Raw genomic sequence first — 16,867 nt, forward strand, 5'->3', positions numbered from 1 at the left:
AAAACCACAAGTCCCAGTGTTCAAATCTGTGTTCATCCGTGTGCAGAGCGTCGTGTCCGCCCTCCTCCCCCGTCCTTGACCATGTAGACGTGTTTGCACACTGGAAACTGTCGTTAGAAACGCCGAGAGGAAGGGAGCGTCAGGAGGGGACGGGAAAGAGGGGAGTTTTTGTTTAAAGGTTGTGCAATATAATCCATAGCAGCAGAACATTTGATGCAAGCTCGGAGACGAAGAAATACCAAACTTGGTTGGAGTGGAGCTCAGAATTGAAATAAGAGGCTTAAGGAGACTCGTGGTCAGTTCAACGTCGCCGCGTTTTTATAGATTTCTTTAACGCGCAAAGCTGCAACAGGAAAATAAAACTTCTGCAGACATTTCTACACTTATCTTTTTTTATTAACTTTCTGCGGTATCTTGACCGGTAAAATATCTCGCCCACTGCTGGCTCTAACTCCGTTTCTTCTAAATATAGGCACCGTTTATGCTCGAGTGTCCTCGACGCAGCGAAGCGGTCCTAGATTGGACATTTGCAGCGCTGCCGGAGTTTATAATTAAATTCTCAGATCACATTGAGTCATTCGGGGTTTTTAAACCAACACATTTTGTCTAATTTGCTAATCAGACACTTGACTCAATTTGTGTGTTGATTTAAAAGTAGGCGCGGTTCTGATCATATTTTTCTGTCTATTGTGAACCGCAGCATGTTTATTTAAAGACGCTTTGTAGCCAATGACTGCTCTCAACAGAAGCCATTTTTAATTATTTTATTTGCAAGCTTGTTTTCAATCTTCAAACTGAACACGAGCTCAACCTCCTCTGGGCTGCAGCGTTCACCCGTGCACATAACATTTTAAGCACATTTTCTATTGTTCTCAAACCTCCAACGATTTTTTTTTCGTGCGCTTGGCTTTGGGCGCGGTGGATGTGCCATGGATCGGTTTTTCCTCACCACCTATGCGTTGGTGCTCGGGTTAACGGCGGGCTGGGCTGGAGCTGAACAGGCAAAGCCGACCGGGGAGACCCCACCGGTGGGTACCCTACTTGGTCTGATCACCGGGACCTGCCATGAGATTCAGCGGTACGCGGAGTCAGTGGTGGGAAGTGGAGTGATACGGTCAGCTGCTGAGGTAGGTAACAGGGAGGAGATACACCACCGGCTAATAGCCTACTGTTTCTCTTCTTGCACCAGGAAGTAGCTTTACACTCCCCACTTCCTCTTAATTCTTTAATATCCTATCTTATTGTGTGTTGGGTCTAACTTTACTGTTTGCTCTGTCACTATTCCTGATCAATAACAAATTTCCAACTTTAACCCTGTCATCTCTCTCCATCTCCTCACCTTTCACACACATTCCTCTCCCCATGCCCCTCAACTTGTAAATCTCTTCCCTGATCGCCTCATCTTCTCTGCCCTCATTTCATGTCTTCTTATTCCCCCCCCCCCCCCAACATGCAAACACTTTTCTGCATTCCTGCGTCCACTCTGCTGTGATTCCCGTTTCCCCAGAGTGCAGTGTTGAGTCTTGAGTCATTGCTTGGTCAGGAGAACGTCTATACTGTGGCCAGGGTAAGAAACCTCCTGTGTCTCCATCCAGCCTGACCTGACATGGTCCCTTAAACAGAGTCCCCTCATGTGGCTCTGTTCAGCTCATGTCCCCCTGTAGTTAGATCATTGAGCATGACTGTGGTGAAGCTGTGGTCATCTGTATGCGTGTTTTCCATATAGTGATATTTGCATGAGAGGCCTGTAAAGATAACATTTTGTGTTTGCAAGCTGGCTGAAATGTTTCAACATGACTCAGGTGGTAGCTCTGAATGCAAAAAATAGTGGGTGTGCCCGATCTTTGGCTGACAATTTATTATGAGTCCTCAAACTACAGTGAAAAAAACCCAGAAACATTATGTCATAAGTGATCAAATTTAATCCTCAAGGCAAAAGTTAGACTAAAGATCTGCATACCGTACTGACAGCTCCCAATAACTTTAATGCAACAGAGCAACATTTGTTCGAGGTCTTCGTCGGGTGACGCAGTGTGCAGATCTTTTGCCTTCAGTTTGTTTTTTGATCCAGCACCTGTCAACATTTTTCGGCTGTGCACGCTCTGTACTGCTTGTATTCGAGTCAGCTTTGAAGCATTACTGTGAGATTGCATTAAGTATAATAACAGCAAGTTTCTTAGCCCACTGTTTGTTTCATATAAAGAGATGAAAATGATATGACCCATTTAATGTAGTTGCTTGGTAAACAGAGTCTTATAATACCAAACAGAGCAGTAGATGATGAAGTGTGTTTTCAGTTGATTATATACATGCTGACATGAGGTGACAGATTGCTTTGACATATTGGGCAGTCCCCACAAATGTGCAAGTGTGTAGTGCAACAGGTGCAGATAAGATATTTGTCCAACTTACTGGGCTACCCTTGACCTTGTCTGACAAGGCTACACAGTGTATGGGTGGGGAGGCAGCGGGGGCTGTACAGGAATAGAGAGGGGTTCTGTCCACCTGTCACTCACATACACAGCTGTTTGTCTAAGTCAACAATACAGCACTTCTTCTCTCTTAAGGTGCAGCTCAGCAGAACTTCTATAAGAGTTCTGCATAAATGAAATCATCACGTTTGTACAAACAGCTGCTGTAAATATCAGTCTTGTTGTGAGTGGTGTGTAATTGTAATTATGAATTATACTGGATCTGCATTGGCGCTATGAGGATATATCTATGTTGGCTACAGATCTGCCTCTCTTCATCCTCTCCACCCTTCCTTCCTTCCTCCACACCAACACAGTTTTTGGAGATGGTGATCCGATTCCTGGCTGAAGGAGCTGCCAGCGGCCTGAACGTCATCGCTGTTTACGTCACAGAGATCCTCAGGGTCACAGGATTCGATGGTGGGTACCCGTGTGTGTGTGTGTGTGTGTGTGTGTGTTTGTTTAGGCTTTTCTCCATGCTCCTCTTCTTCCTTCCTGTTCATGTAGCTCACTGCAAATTGTTGGGGTAAGGGAGAATCTGTGGGAATGAAAGTTTTCAGTGCAAGTGAAAGACAAGTATGAAGACTTGGCTCTCCTTCAGACAATTTGTTTGCCACTCCTTTTTTGGGTGTGAGTGTTTACTTCTGTTGCTTCCTGTGTAACAGATGGGTATTTTTAAGCTTTATGCCTTGTGAAAATACACCTAAGCTGGATTTCCTCCCTGCACAGTTGCACTGACGTTGCCCCGCTTCACTCCAGAGGGCGTGACCGCCATCGCCCAGTGGGGTCTGGTGGCCCTCATTGGCTACTGGATGCTGACCATCCTTCTCCGTCTGTTGATTGGCATCGTGAGGCGGGTGTTCTGGGCGGTGAAAACCGCCTTGGCTCTCTGGCTTTTTGGACTGATCGTGATTGACAAGAATGCCACTGCAGAGACCACAGCAGTTCGATTGGCTGGCCTGGTGGTAGGATGGGTCCTGTTGACTCTGCTCACTTCTGGCTCTGAGAATACTTCTGCAGTGGAGCACCGACTGAGCCAGCTGGAGGGCCGGCTGAAGGCAGTAGAGAAAAGGAAAGGGGAATAGTGACCTGAGAGGGTGGAGGGGAATGGAGTTAAGATGGACAAATGTGATGGTAATGTCGGTTAAGAAAACAGTAACACAGATGGTTTATATGTGTCAAACTATAATGGGAATAAAGTAATCTCTGGGATTTTTTTAATCAGAAATGCTCTTTTTCTTTGCCTTCAAGAAATGCCAGAATAATAAAACCACATGGTATTTATTTACTATGACAAATAACTGTAATCACTGACACACAATGGTAGTGAAATCCTGCAATAGCTAGTGTGCAGGAGATTGGATAATTTCACAAGTCAGATTACAGGGTTTAAAGTTCTTCCGTGCTGTGCCGGAATTCCGGCGCGAGGTGTTTTTGTATTTGACAATATATAAATATGTCTGTGGAAATATTCTTGCATATTTTTTAACTGTTACGTACGTGTGTGTGTGTGTGTGTGTGTGTGTGTGTGTGTGTGAAGCGCCAGTCTTCCTCTGCACAATTGGTGGCTCGATGTCTGTGTATAGACGAAAGAAAAGCGACTGGCTACATGGACACTCAGTGGCTATTGTAGGCCGTGGACAGGGCATGGAAGTTTCTATTGGGTCAATTAAGGTGTCACTCAAAAGGTCAATGTGTAGACACGTTTTTTGTTTACATGCCAGCTGTAGTTAGGCTAATATAAAGCGAAGCAATAGCAGTCCGTGTGTATTTATTGATATAATAATACGTTTTGGACTAAATATTTTACTGGATTGGATCGTCTGGACCCTTGCCGACGTAACAAGGCCATTTTTGTTGGAATGTAATCCACCGGTGTAGTATGGCTTCACAGATTAGTGGTGTCAATTTTGATTATAGGCAGTACTTGAAGTGGGCCACCCATACCAGTAAGTTACTTCTACATTTTACTCTTTGGCTTTAATTCATTTAAATCATGAACAAATAAGCACTTTAATTTGTTGAGGAAAAGGGACTGCAAAAAATACTTAATTGAAATTTGTTTTATCATGATAACATTTTCAGCCGTATTGCCCAGCACCTATATTTTCCACTTCAAACACTGATTATAGGTAGTGGCAGAAAATGTTACCAGAATGCAGGAAATGAACTGTTTAATGCTCAAAATCTCCAGGGGGAGGACCCCCTGACCCGACATCATATATTTCGACATTGAACATTTTATCAAACCAGTGTACAATTATCTTCTTGTCTTCTTCTTGTGAACCCAGAATTGTGTTTCTTCATGTTTCGTGAGCTAAGTGTATGTCAGACCCCTAATCTGAGTCCCTATGTCCCCGTCAGACACATGATTTAGACAAACACACACACATTGAGAATTCACTGTTGCCTTTCTTCATCACCTCTGCGCTCATTTTAACTTCAGATAAATGTCCCATAGAAACAGGTAACACATGTTTTTAACATTGTTCTGCACGTGTTTGCATAAACACTCGTGTGCAAGTTAATAACCTAAACTCTTATCAAACACAATGCTAGGTTGCCCCTTATGTTGATGTCTGACTGCTTCTATATGCACCTCAAGGGGCTCTTGCCCCCTACCCTCCATCTTTGTCGTAAATCCCGAACACATTTCAGGCACAGAAAAATGTCTTGCTTTAAGCCCTGAGATTGTAAATTGGCCTCTGTCTATATTGTCGTTTATGCGATTGCATGAGAATAAAAATGAAGGCAAAATTATACAGAAATCATTAATTGAAACCAGTCTACAGCTGTGTTAGCGGCAAGCTAACATGCTGATGTTTAGCAGGTATAATGTTTACCATGTTCACCATTTTACTTCAGCGTGCCAGCATGCTAACATTTGCTAATTAGCACTAAACACAAAAAGCTTAGGCTGTTGGGAATGTCATTAGTTGTGCAGGTATTTGGTCATAAAAAAAAGTATTGGACAAATTTGAAACTTTGACCTTCTGGTGGCGCTAAAGGAAAAGTCATCAAAGTCATTAGGATTCCTCCTCGGGACAGCATTTGTCTGTTTCAAATTTTATGGCAACCCATCCAGTAGTTAACAGATAAATTAGTCTGGTCGACCAACCTATAGACAAGCGTTGCCATCTGTATAAACATGTATAAACAACACTAGCATGACTGAAATACTCCACTATAAAGCAGCCAATCTCATTTTTGATGTGTCAATTTCAACTCACCACAACTTAGTACCTTCAGCCCAGGCTTCCTGCTGCTCAGCCAGCTTTTTTGATCCTCACGGTTCCCACCAACAATCTCTGCCCTCCGCCCACCCCCGCTGCCTCTCCAGCAGAGTGGAACAACTTGACCTCAGTGCCAGATTTATCATTCCTGCTAGCTCACCCTGCAGCAGCAAAACTCACTTCCCATGTATATTTGTGCCACGTGAAATTATCTGTGAGTTCTCACTGAATCGCCACCATCTGCATCATCATTTTTGAATATAATCTTATTGTAAAAATAAAAGGTTTGCATTTTGATGAAGTGTCTTCATTTAAACATCCAAAAGAAACAATCAAACATTCCCATACTACATTTAATTTGTAAGACTTTTGCATTAAAAATCTTTCAGCTGCTCTGATTCATGTGAGAGTCAAATTCACAGGTCTGAAGCTCAAAATCAAGTGCAATTATGGGATTGAAGGTCAACACAATTTTGATGTGATTATCAGGTAACTATGACTAGCGTTTCCACATTATCTATTTAAATCTAGGAATTGTAATTCAACGCTGTAATCAAAACCAAGAACGGTTAGCAAAGCAGTGAAGTCTTAAGTGCCATCTTTCAGAGTATTTTCTGTTTTGTTTTTCTTCTTGTCATAGTTAGGGTTAAAGGTTTGAGTTAATATGTTTGTTTCCATTTACAAAGATAGGCCTATCTTAAATGCAAGTTGCATTTCAGGCATTAATCCACTGCAGTCCTCATTTAAGTCCAAGGATGTGGGAAACTTTTCAAGATCAGTGTGGGTAACAAAAGTGTCTACAAAGACTGGATTATTGTTCCGTACAGCAGATTTATGGCTCTGTAGTTTTTCTTCACAACGCACAAAAGGCCAAGCTGTATTTTAACTTCTGCTCACTTGAGTTTCTTTTGTGAACCAGTGGCATATGGAAAGGAATTTATAAGCTTGGATGAGCTTTTGGCTGTGTGGTGACATGTTGGGTGGGTGGAGCTTGTAGTGGTGTCAGAACTAGTAAATTATGTTGTCTGTGAATACATGAAGACAGTGGAACAAGTACAGTATAGAAAGTAGGGTGTTATTAGCTTTAATGCTGCTGATTCCAAATATACTAAGATACAAAAACAAGATGCTCCTCATATAATATTTACACAACAGTCATAAACTACAACATGCATTCCAAGTAGTGAATAAGTAAAATTAAAACTGACATCTATTTAATCTATAATTATTGAAGCTCCAAATATAAGTAAACACTAGTTGGGTTTTAAGTAATGCATTTAAGGCACAAGTGCCATTGTGCCACAAAGAAGGTAACCAACCGGTTGTGACATTTCTAAACAGTCACTATAACGTCAAAACATTTACATATGTGTTTGACGCCTGAGCAAACTAAATTGTTTTTGCAATACAGAAGCTACTACTAATACTAATACTACTGCTAATTCCGAATCTACACTAAACTGCAAAGTGCAAGCAATATTAAAGCAAGTCTTTAAATACATTAGAGCTAAAAGATGAATCCCAAAAGACAGGAAAATGTCTACCACTTTAAAATTACAATGTGTAAGATATGGCCAAAATATTTGTTTAAAACGTTTAAGATAAAGAACTAATAAGATCAACAGAATGTGAAGAAGTAACAGTTCTGACATTGTGTCAAAGACATCTATGTGTTGCAGAGATTTCTACTGACCCGTTTTACCTCCTAATACTACTTTGTACCTCAATGGGCACTAGTCTGATAGTATAGCTCAGGCCTCATCCCATAGTTTTACTGGGAGGCTGCTGAGTCCTTTTTCGGTTTTAGTGCCCATTCCTGACTTAGTCGCTAATAGAGCTGCGCTACGTTAGCTGCATGGCAAACTGAGCAAACTAGCTGATATAGTTATAGCAGTTATAACGTGATATGTGATATGGTACCCCCTATATTTGAGTATGAATTTGACAGGTCAAGAGTAGTCTCAATTCTTACACATTGTACCTTTAAAATACAGAGAGCTTCGCAGAGGTAAGGCTACTTTATGTTTGTGTCTTCCCTGTAAATGTTCACAGTCAAGCTAGTCACTCTGTACTATGAGAAACTGATGAGACTCATGAGATAGTAACATTATGGTAAACAACGCAATTTAGAGTAACTGCTTTTTATTGAAAACTTCCCTTTCACCTATGGCTTTGAAACTGACATCCTTGGGTATAACATCTCATGCTCAGGCTGATTAGCTTAACTTAGCATAAACACAAGAAACAGCAGGAAAAGTTGACCTGTCCCTGTACAGAGATGACTAAATTAATCTACCAGCAACTCTACAGCTCACTAATTAACATGTTATTCTTTGTTCATTAAATATGTGTCAAAACAACACTGGTGAACGCATATTTCCCAAGATGTTGAACTATTTCTTTAATGTCACACTAATGAATGAGTTGACAAATTTGAGGTAGGCTGTTACAATCAAGACTTTCAGAGGAAGTTGAGTTTGTCAGAGTTATAAGTGTCACAGTAGGTTGAGTCTGAACTAAGTGGGGAGGCAAAGGTCATCCCCTTTAGTTCAAACCGCGGCTGCTCCGCTAGAGGTGAAACCTGGACAGAAAGAGACAGATATATCAGTGTAAGCTATCTATCTTCAGCCAACATAGATGAGACAAAACTGACCTTATGCTAAGATTGTTTTATCAATGGCTAACTCTGTGATTAGAGGCTTTTAATTTATTTTATAGTGTGCACTGCTACGTCAGATAACATGGAAAACCAGCATGCTTTTCTGTAAACTCTGTGCAGGTTTTGCAAATGTTTTTAGAGTAACGCACCCAACATGTATGTTAGACCTCAACGATACACTCAAGATCACTTTTCATTTGGAAAAACAGACTAGCACTAACTCACTGTTATCAAGTTATCAAGTGTGTGCGTGCGCAGACTGCTATGGGCAGCAGGATGTAACTCAGAATAAGCTGGTGGCATTTTCACAGTAGGAGGATTGTGTATCTGCAGAGACACAAGAGAGTGACACATAATTAGTACATTAATAGTGGAGAGTGAAGAGAACAGGAGAGGAGAAGTTCTCTCAGTGAAACACACTAACCAGAGGCCCGGTTGGAGTAAAAGAAGGCTGAGCGGAGTAGTGTGTCCCAGAGGGCTGACTGAGGTAGTCTTGACTCGGTCCGACAGGCTGATTGTAATACTACAGTTAGAATAAAACAGAAACACATTGGGCACACGTGGCATCAACAGCTGGACTACTGTACTAGTGTACACACACAACAAAAAGTGTCAGGTAGTTTTAATGCAAAATCTGTTGACCTCTGGGGAAGGCATAGCAGGTTCAGCATTAGCAGTCTCAGATCTGTCCTTTTTGGAGGAGCGCTTTCCACAGCAGCAGCACCTCACGCAAGCACAGCAGGAAAGGGCAGCGAGGATAACACCAACCCCAATACCAAAGGCAAATGAATCATTCCGTAGTGCTGAAACATTGATGGTGAATGTCAAATATATGCTGCTTCGCTTCCAGCCTCTCAAATGTGAGGATATCCTGCTTTTCTCTGATTTGTATCACTCGAAAATCTATCTCGGACATATATAATTTAGGTTTTAAGACTGAGTGGTCTCTGGTGGGTTGAGAAAACAAACAAAAGAAGCTAAAAAATAAGGCTTCTTATGACAAGGTGAGGAATTCAGTAACACAGTCATCTGACAATTATTATAAAACACAGAGGTTACTTACGCTCCATTTCCAGTAACACCACTAAGGCATTGTTGCCATTCTGATCTCTGACCTCGAAACGTCCGCTGCATGACATTTTGAGGTCGTCATTTAAAATCCCACATGGCTTTAACAGATGAAAAAATGTGCAATCACGTTCATCCAAACCCTCTTTCAGTCTGCCTTGACGAACTATCTCTGTCCCTCCCATTTCATGGTCACTTTCTGGGAAGAAGTAAATGTTGCAGGAGTTCGGTTCCAGGTGAAAAATGAAGTGGAGGCTTCCACCAGGATTCCGTGAATAGGCTTTCGTGTTTGCTGGAAGAGAGGACCCACAAGTCAGAGGATATCAAAGTGGTTCTCCGCCTAAAATCTTTTGTACCAAACTCTGATCATGTGGTCTTGGTTCTTGCCTATTCGCCTAAAAGAATAGTCCAACATTTTGGGAAATATGCTTATTCACTTCCTTTTTAAGAGATAGATGAGAAGATAGTTACCACTCTCACGTCTGTAGGTTGAATATAAAGCTACTGCTAGCAGATGGTTAGCTTAGCTTAGCACAAAAACTGGAAACAGGGCGAAACAGCTGTCCAAATGTAACAAATTCCAACTACGAGCAGCACATAGTCTGGAATATAACTCCGCCTAAAAACTGCAACTTGTCTTTTTACACTTCATATTTAGTTCGGTTGAACAAAGTACAAGATAAAATGCATTAATAAGTGAGCTTTAGAAGAGCTGGTAGGCTGACCATGTAACCTTTGGAAAGGCTAGCTGTTTCCCCATTTCCAGTCATTGTGCTAAGCTAAGCTAACCATTTCCTGTATTTTCATATTTACTGTATAGATATGAGAGTGGTATCAACCTTTTCATCTAACGCTGAAAAAGAAAGCAAACCGAATTTTCTAAAATGTGGAACTGTTCCTTTACATTGGATTTCAGTGATGATAAATTTTCATCCATGTGCTCAAATGCTCCAAACAGTAGTGTCTTCTCTAAATTATGGTTACATGCACTCTTTCTATCTTGTTGACTATCTTGTGTCTTGAAAAAAGAAGCACCAAGAAAGGAAATTTGACACATTGAGAACTAAGAAGGATCCTCACCTACTACCTCAAAGATCTTTGTAGACAGTATTTTCTGATCTTTGTCTCTCATTATGTAGCGGCCACTGTCTTTCTGGGTTACATTAAAAATCGCATAGTAGGCACCTATCACCGTATGCCTACGGTCCTCTATGGCTTGAGGGTTATCATGTCTCCACAAGATTGTCACATTTGAGTTGTGCTTAGGTTTGAATTCAATGGACTGAGCATTTCTGAGCAGCAGTATGCTGAATGTTTCCCCATAGTCACACTCATACGTATCCTCATAATATGAGAAGCCTAGGAAAGGAAGGAACAGAAAAAAAAAACACTGATTACAAACATTGCAAATGTATGTTAACATTACCAAATATTTTGAGCCCTTCATTGCTTTGGAATAAATGGATGCACATATACCCCCATCTATTATATGAACTACTATGCAGTTACACTATTGTAAATTACTATCATTATTGATATTGAAGTATTCAGATGTTTTACTTGAGTCAAAGTAGCAATGTCACAATGTAAAAATACTTTAGTAAGTATTTGAGCTAAATGCACTTAAAATCTAACCTAAAAGGTCCTCCAAGTTCCCAAAAGGTTGTCTTATAACTTGTGTGTACAAAAATTATCTTAAAATCTAAATAGGCTTAAGACATATAACATGATAAAAAAAAATCTAAACATCTAGTTAGTTTTGTTGCAGTACACGCTACAAATGTAGTACTCATTATTAGTACATGGTAACCTTAAATAAATAGCCTGAACTGCATAACTCAAGACACCAGTGTGGGAATGCAGTGCATTTAATCTGTAATAATGCATTAGGCTATATTTTATGACCTGACCATGCGTTTTGTAAATATAACCTAGTAATCAAGCATAGTTCAGTAAAAAGTACAATATTTTCTTCTGAAATGTAGTCGTGCATGAGTGTAAGGTAGAATAAATTGGAGGTACTCGATCTCATAACTTTTCCACCACTTACTGAGTAGCCTACCGCAGATACAGCCTACTGTAATTCCTTTTTGCTGAGTCTTTATGTTTAGGTATAACTCTTGAAAGCAGTCTCGCTACTAATTGTACCCACCCGTACAAACAAAGGCACCCAGCAACAGCAACAATATCATCATCAACAGCGGTAATTCAAAACCCGAGTCCAGCGAACCGGAGTCGACCAGCTAGGCGCACGATGCGTTTAATAGTTCCTCAAGACTTCACTATTGACATATTCCAGCCGGGCAAACACTTCAATACAATGGTAAGACTGGAGTTATACAATGCACATATGCCGCACTAACCGTTATTAATGGCGTTTACGGCCAAGTTGGAAATATAATCACAGATTCGAACTTCCGGAATCAATAACTCGTAAGCAAAAAAGCAAAAAAAACGTGTTTAAAATACATACGACGCCTCTTTACTATCGTAGTTAAGTAGACAACCAAGTACATTTCCACCTAAATAAGTCGTCCGACGAGCGGCACAAGTAACATTGGCCTCTACGTGCAGCTGGCTGTGAGACGAGTGTGCAGGGACCGTCTACAAAGTGTAACGCCGAAAACACATACTGGAGAAATATTCAATTAATATTCAATAACTACACTGTTATAAGATGTAGTGTCTCCAATATCACCCCATGCATCAGTGATCTTGTGTTGATGATACTACAACACTTAGTTTGTAGAAATATAGTTTTGCATAATTTGGGGGGAATTTTAATATTCAATAAAATTCAATAACTTCACTGTTTTAAGCTGTAGTGTCTCAAAAACAACTCAAACATCATTGCTATCCTGCTGGTGATACAACACTTAGTTCATAGAAATACTGTTTTGCAAAATTTGGGGGAATTTTAATCTTCAATAACTTCACTGTCAAATTTAAAATTCATCCACTAGGGGTCACCTTTGTTTTATAACACAACACTTATTGAGAGAAAAAAGCTTTTGCATAGTTTGGGGAAATTTTAATCTTCACTGTAATAAGCGGTAGTGTCTCCAAAATTACCTTACACATCATTTATATCCTGCTGGTGATACTACAACACATAGTTTGTAGAAATATGCTTTGAGGTAATTGATCTACCCACACTAAAGGGCTTTTGTATGGTCACCAAAATATTACCTAATGGTAGCCTCATGGATACTTCCTTTACACCAATCAAATGACAGATGTATGAGCTTACTAAGTCACTAGCCAATCATGGGGAAACTTTCAATTAATTTACTCTACTTCCATCCTCTCCCTTTAGTCTTCAATGCCAAATCACTAAGATGGGGACAGACATATTTCTGTACTTAATGCTTTCTGATTTTCTTGAACATTTGCTTCCAGTCCCATTCCATGGTTATATGTAAGTAATCTTTCTTTTTGTTTTTTCTACGATTGATATTATTACTTAGTGGAGCTAAGCTTGTGTACCTGTTCAGATTAAAACTTGAGCTAGATCTTGTGCCTATTTCACTTACTGAAATGTTTCTTAATTTACTCTCCAAAGAAGGGCATGCTTTTTTCTACATTAATATGAAATGAATAGCACTCAAAGACATATGATATGTCTAAACTATCAATACCTACATGTAAGTGTAGAATTATTACTGAAATGACAAATTTGTGGTTTTATTCATGTAACACTGGAAATGAAATTTTTCCATATGTTTAAGTACTGTTTATTTAAAGTGAAAATTGTAGCTTTACATATTGGGCCACCTTATTTACTGCCAAGAGTTTATGACACAAATTAGTATTTTATTTTGATAAGTTCTTGCTTATTCTGTACAACTTGCCCTAAGTTACAGGCAATTTGATGACGATGGGACCAGTTAAAAAAGGAATACGAGTTCCGAGGAAAGACTTATGGGCAATGGCTGGTGGAATAGAAGCATTGGTCAGCTCAATGAGGAGTGTTAACACTGACAATAGAGACACAGGTTATTCATCACAAATCTGTTCTGAACTCTAAAACCATATTTGGTGAAGATCTTCAGAAAACGTCATCAGAAACGGCATTGGCTCTGGGTCATATGGACTAAAAAACTAAATGGAATGAGGGATTTGATAAATAAACAACCGAAAAAAAGTCATCAGAGGACCTACCTCTGAGCATGACTCACAATATCAAACAAGTATCAGATGACGACACAGAAGAGAATGAGTTAGAATACGAACACCAGAAGATGTCTTTGCAGAGTGGAGTTGAACTGGAGGAAGCAGTCACAGATGAAGATTTACAGAGTAGTGACACAGAAGATAATGCACAGTGGATCTCAAATTGAGGGAGCAGGCACAGATGAAGAATTACAGAGGAGTGAGAAAGAAGACAAGCAACAGAAGATAATGCACAGTGGAGTTCACACTGAACATGGAACATGGAACCAAATTCAATGGAGACAGTTGCCAAAAGTATCAAAGAGGTTCACAATTACAGTGAACAGGAAGTAATGGCAAAGAATTGTTCCACTGCCCGGTTCGACAAAACTGAGGCAACCATGGACCCGATGTGTTCTACAACAGTTTCCGAAAGAAAAATCCCTGTTGTAAAATTGCCTTCAAGAGCCAACATATCAAAACTCTTCACAGCTGCAAAATTAATAGTCCATATTTGAACATCACTGCAGTTTTTACATGCCCTTCCTGTAGTGCAAAATCAAACATCTCCAGTTAAAATATCTGTGCTACAGAGAGGGGAAATCACACACAAAAAAAGTGAGAGAAAAGTCAGAGCAGCAGCAAATACACGAAGAGGAAGAATTGCAAGAGCTCTGAGTAAAGGAGTGAGCCACCTCTTCTATAGTAAACTTAAGAAAACACCTGTTGCTGAACTGATTTCAGGAAACATAACCAGAAGTGTAAACAAAAATATTCTCAGAGGTCAGAAAAAATAAAAGAATACATGATGATGTTTTTAAGGAGATGTACCTCACTCAAAGGAATGTGACAATACATTTCAAAAGATGCCTGGGTACATACAGCACTTTCAAGTGGACCCCTTTGGTGTACACATGTACAGTGAAATATCAATAAGTATACTTATGCAACACGTGAGAAAGAAGACCCCACTGATATCCATTATACCTGGATGCTACAGGTTGCAACATTGCATCAAAAGTTCCAAGTGAAACCAAAAGAGTCCTTTACTACTCTCTTACTGTTCCTGGATCTGGTCAAAATGCACCTCCACTCCCAGTCTGTGAAATGCTGACAAATGACATCAATACCATAGTATTGACAACATAAATAGTTTGCAAATGCTGTATGAATTGATGACAGTTTTATTGTTTATATCTTTAAAGGTTGATGCCCTTTGGATACGCAAACCAACAGAAGTTGTTTTGAAAAAAACATTCTTAAGTCTTCACAAAAGTGTTGAATAAGTGATCCATTCTCAAAGATGTCAGTGATGTGTGAACAATTAGCTTAGACTTTCATTGTCCCCAGATGGAAATTCTCTTTGAAAGCACTGTACATCACCAAACAGCATTCAACATTAGCCTCCCTACAAAATAATTCCCAACAAATGAACACCACAAACGCTATACAAAAACAACAGACAGGAAAGGTGAAAGCATCACTCCTGGAGTCTCATCTTGTTTAGCGGCCAAAACGAGACTCATGACTTAACTTATGCATCTACATTACCAGACATTAATGTGTAATTAATATTCCCTGTAATTTCTCCAAAAGGTAATGGAATGTTACATCAGAGGCATCCTCAATTCTAAGGATACAGCTGGTCGACTATACCACATGAATCACTACACCATAGGTGTAATTTTACATGGCACAAGAGAGCAGATGGCCAGGCAAGGGTTTAAAAAGGTGAGTACAACAGAAATCATGTATAATTATTTTTTAATCATTTCATTATTGGTTGTCAGTAAGCTTCAACTGGGAGACAGAATAGTTTGAATTGTGTGTACACACCTTCTAGTGTTAAAACATAATGTATACTGTGTAGGCCTATGAAATCTTTGCTTTGCTTCGATATATATAAATAAAAAATGACATTATTTTTCAATGCATTTTTTCAGGTAACATTTTGTTAATGTAAGAAATGTGCACTGGAAGTTTGTGGTGAGTATACTCCTACTCATGTACTACCATGTACCTTTACATCATTTATGTATGGTTAAAAGTTTATCAGACTTACAATTGCATTAAACATAGTCAAGTACATACAAATATACATTCAATTGAATAGATATTTCCAGAAAAGTCCACATATTTAAAACCTCTTAACATTCCTGTAAAATTTATGCAAAATGCCCATTCAAGGCATATCCAAAGTAAATTGAATGTAGTTCTTGAACCATTTGGAGTATATGCATGGTTTTGGGCTGTCTAACCCAAATGAATGATTGTAAGTGCTACTGGTATTGATTAATATAAGTTTAAACACACTAAAACTAATATATTTTTCATTTCACTTGAAGATGCTTGCTAACAAATGCATGCAGACAACTATAGTTGGGACTTATTAGCTGGAAAACACTGTAGGGCCACAGGATAAAGCCTTACCTAGTCCTAGTTTTTCTAAGTGTATGTCTTAGCATATTTTTTCTAAAACAGCACCGCCCCATGGCGGTCAAGTAGCATCTTTAATCTACTTGCAGCGATCATGATTGTATAAGTGAGCACTACATTATATAGCTACATACAAGAAAATAAATGAAAGGAAATAGACTATCTATTCTAAGCTCTCCACATTACCTGCAAGCTAATCCAGCAAATTCACAGATCATTGGCTTCCAGTCACGTACTGATTAAGCACGTCAACATCCAGGTAACACTTTGGGCTGATCTAAAACAACTGGTTACCTTGAGCGATATTAAATAGCCTATACCAGAACATGTTTTTCAAGGTGTTTTTCTCGAGGATTCTGTAAAAAGTCTATTTCCTTTCATTTCCTTTTCCTTTCAACAAACCAGAGGCGTTTCACACTGACTCATCAAAGCAGTATCTTTAAAATCTAAGAAGAGACATGGCAAAAGAGATTCTTCAAGGATCAAGAATGACTTTCTCTCTCTTTCTCCACACACACACACACACACACACACACACGTGTATATATATATATATATATATATTTAAGTGTATTGTATACAACTTGGACTTTTTTTCAATTTCCAAGGATGAGTTCTGTTCTTTCTTTGGAAATAAGGACCTGCCCAAAACTGCTGTTGCTGCTGTTTGGGTGAGAATTAATGTTCTGTATTGTTTCATACAATACATAATCTGAGTATAATCTGTAGTGAACTTCAAGGAAAAACACAAAAGTAATCGAATATTGTAAACTTGTATGCATTACAGGTTTTGTAAAGTTAATGTTTTCTATGTGTAATTTATTTATCCCCTCGCAGATTCAGTGTAG

General features: G+C 39.4%; 2 protein-coding genes across 5 annotated transcripts; one reads left to right on the top strand and one right to left on the bottom strand.

Annotated features, from left to right (window-relative positions):
- Positions 1–48: 48 nt before the first annotated feature.
- LOC123957238 (transmembrane protein 109-like) lies at positions 49–6,001 on the top strand. 3 transcript variants are annotated; one of them, XM_046029898.1, is made up of 4 exons: positions 49–1,127; positions 1,508–1,567; positions 2,789–2,891; positions 3,201–6,001. In XM_046029898.1, the coding sequence occupies exons 1-4, from the start codon at positions 930–932 to the stop codon at positions 3,554–3,556; spliced, it is 717 nt and encodes a 238-aa protein (XP_045885854.1). In that variant the 5' UTR covers positions 49–929; the 3' UTR covers positions 3,557–6,001. The 3 variants fall into 3 exon arrangements, with proteins under 3 accessions (XP_045885854.1, XP_045885852.1, XP_045885853.1); XM_046029896.1 differs by lacking the exon at positions 1,508–1,567 and having other exon boundaries at positions 2,735–2,891; XM_046029897.1 differs by lacking the exon at positions 1,508–1,567 and having other exon boundaries at positions 53–1,127.
- Positions 6,002–7,829: 1,828 nt separating this feature from the next.
- Positions 7,830–11,966, bottom strand: LOC123957770. Of its 2 annotated transcripts, none has more exons than XM_046030817.1 (7): positions 11,795–11,966; positions 10,512–10,790; positions 9,427–9,723; positions 9,006–9,166; positions 8,788–8,886; positions 8,589–8,690; positions 7,830–8,285 (listed from the first exon to the last, which is right to left on the bottom strand). In XM_046030817.1, the coding sequence occupies exons 2-7, from the start codon at positions 10,561–10,563 to the stop codon at positions 8,166–8,168; spliced, it is 831 nt and encodes a 276-aa protein (XP_045886773.1). In that variant the 5' UTR covers positions 10,564–10,790; positions 11,795–11,966; the 3' UTR covers positions 7,830–8,165. The 2 variants fall into 2 exon arrangements, with proteins under 2 accessions (XP_045886773.1, XP_045886772.1); XM_046030816.1 differs by having other exon boundaries at positions 11,584–11,966.
- Positions 11,967–16,867: the final 4,901 nt, after the last annotated feature.

Source organism: Micropterus dolomieu, linkage group LG19 (genome assembly GCF_021292245.1).
Source record: "Micropterus dolomieu isolate WLL.071019.BEF.003 ecotype Adirondacks linkage group LG19, ASM2129224v1, whole genome shotgun sequence".
Taxonomy (NCBI): Eukaryota; Metazoa; Chordata; class Actinopteri; order Centrarchiformes; family Centrarchidae; genus Micropterus; species Micropterus dolomieu.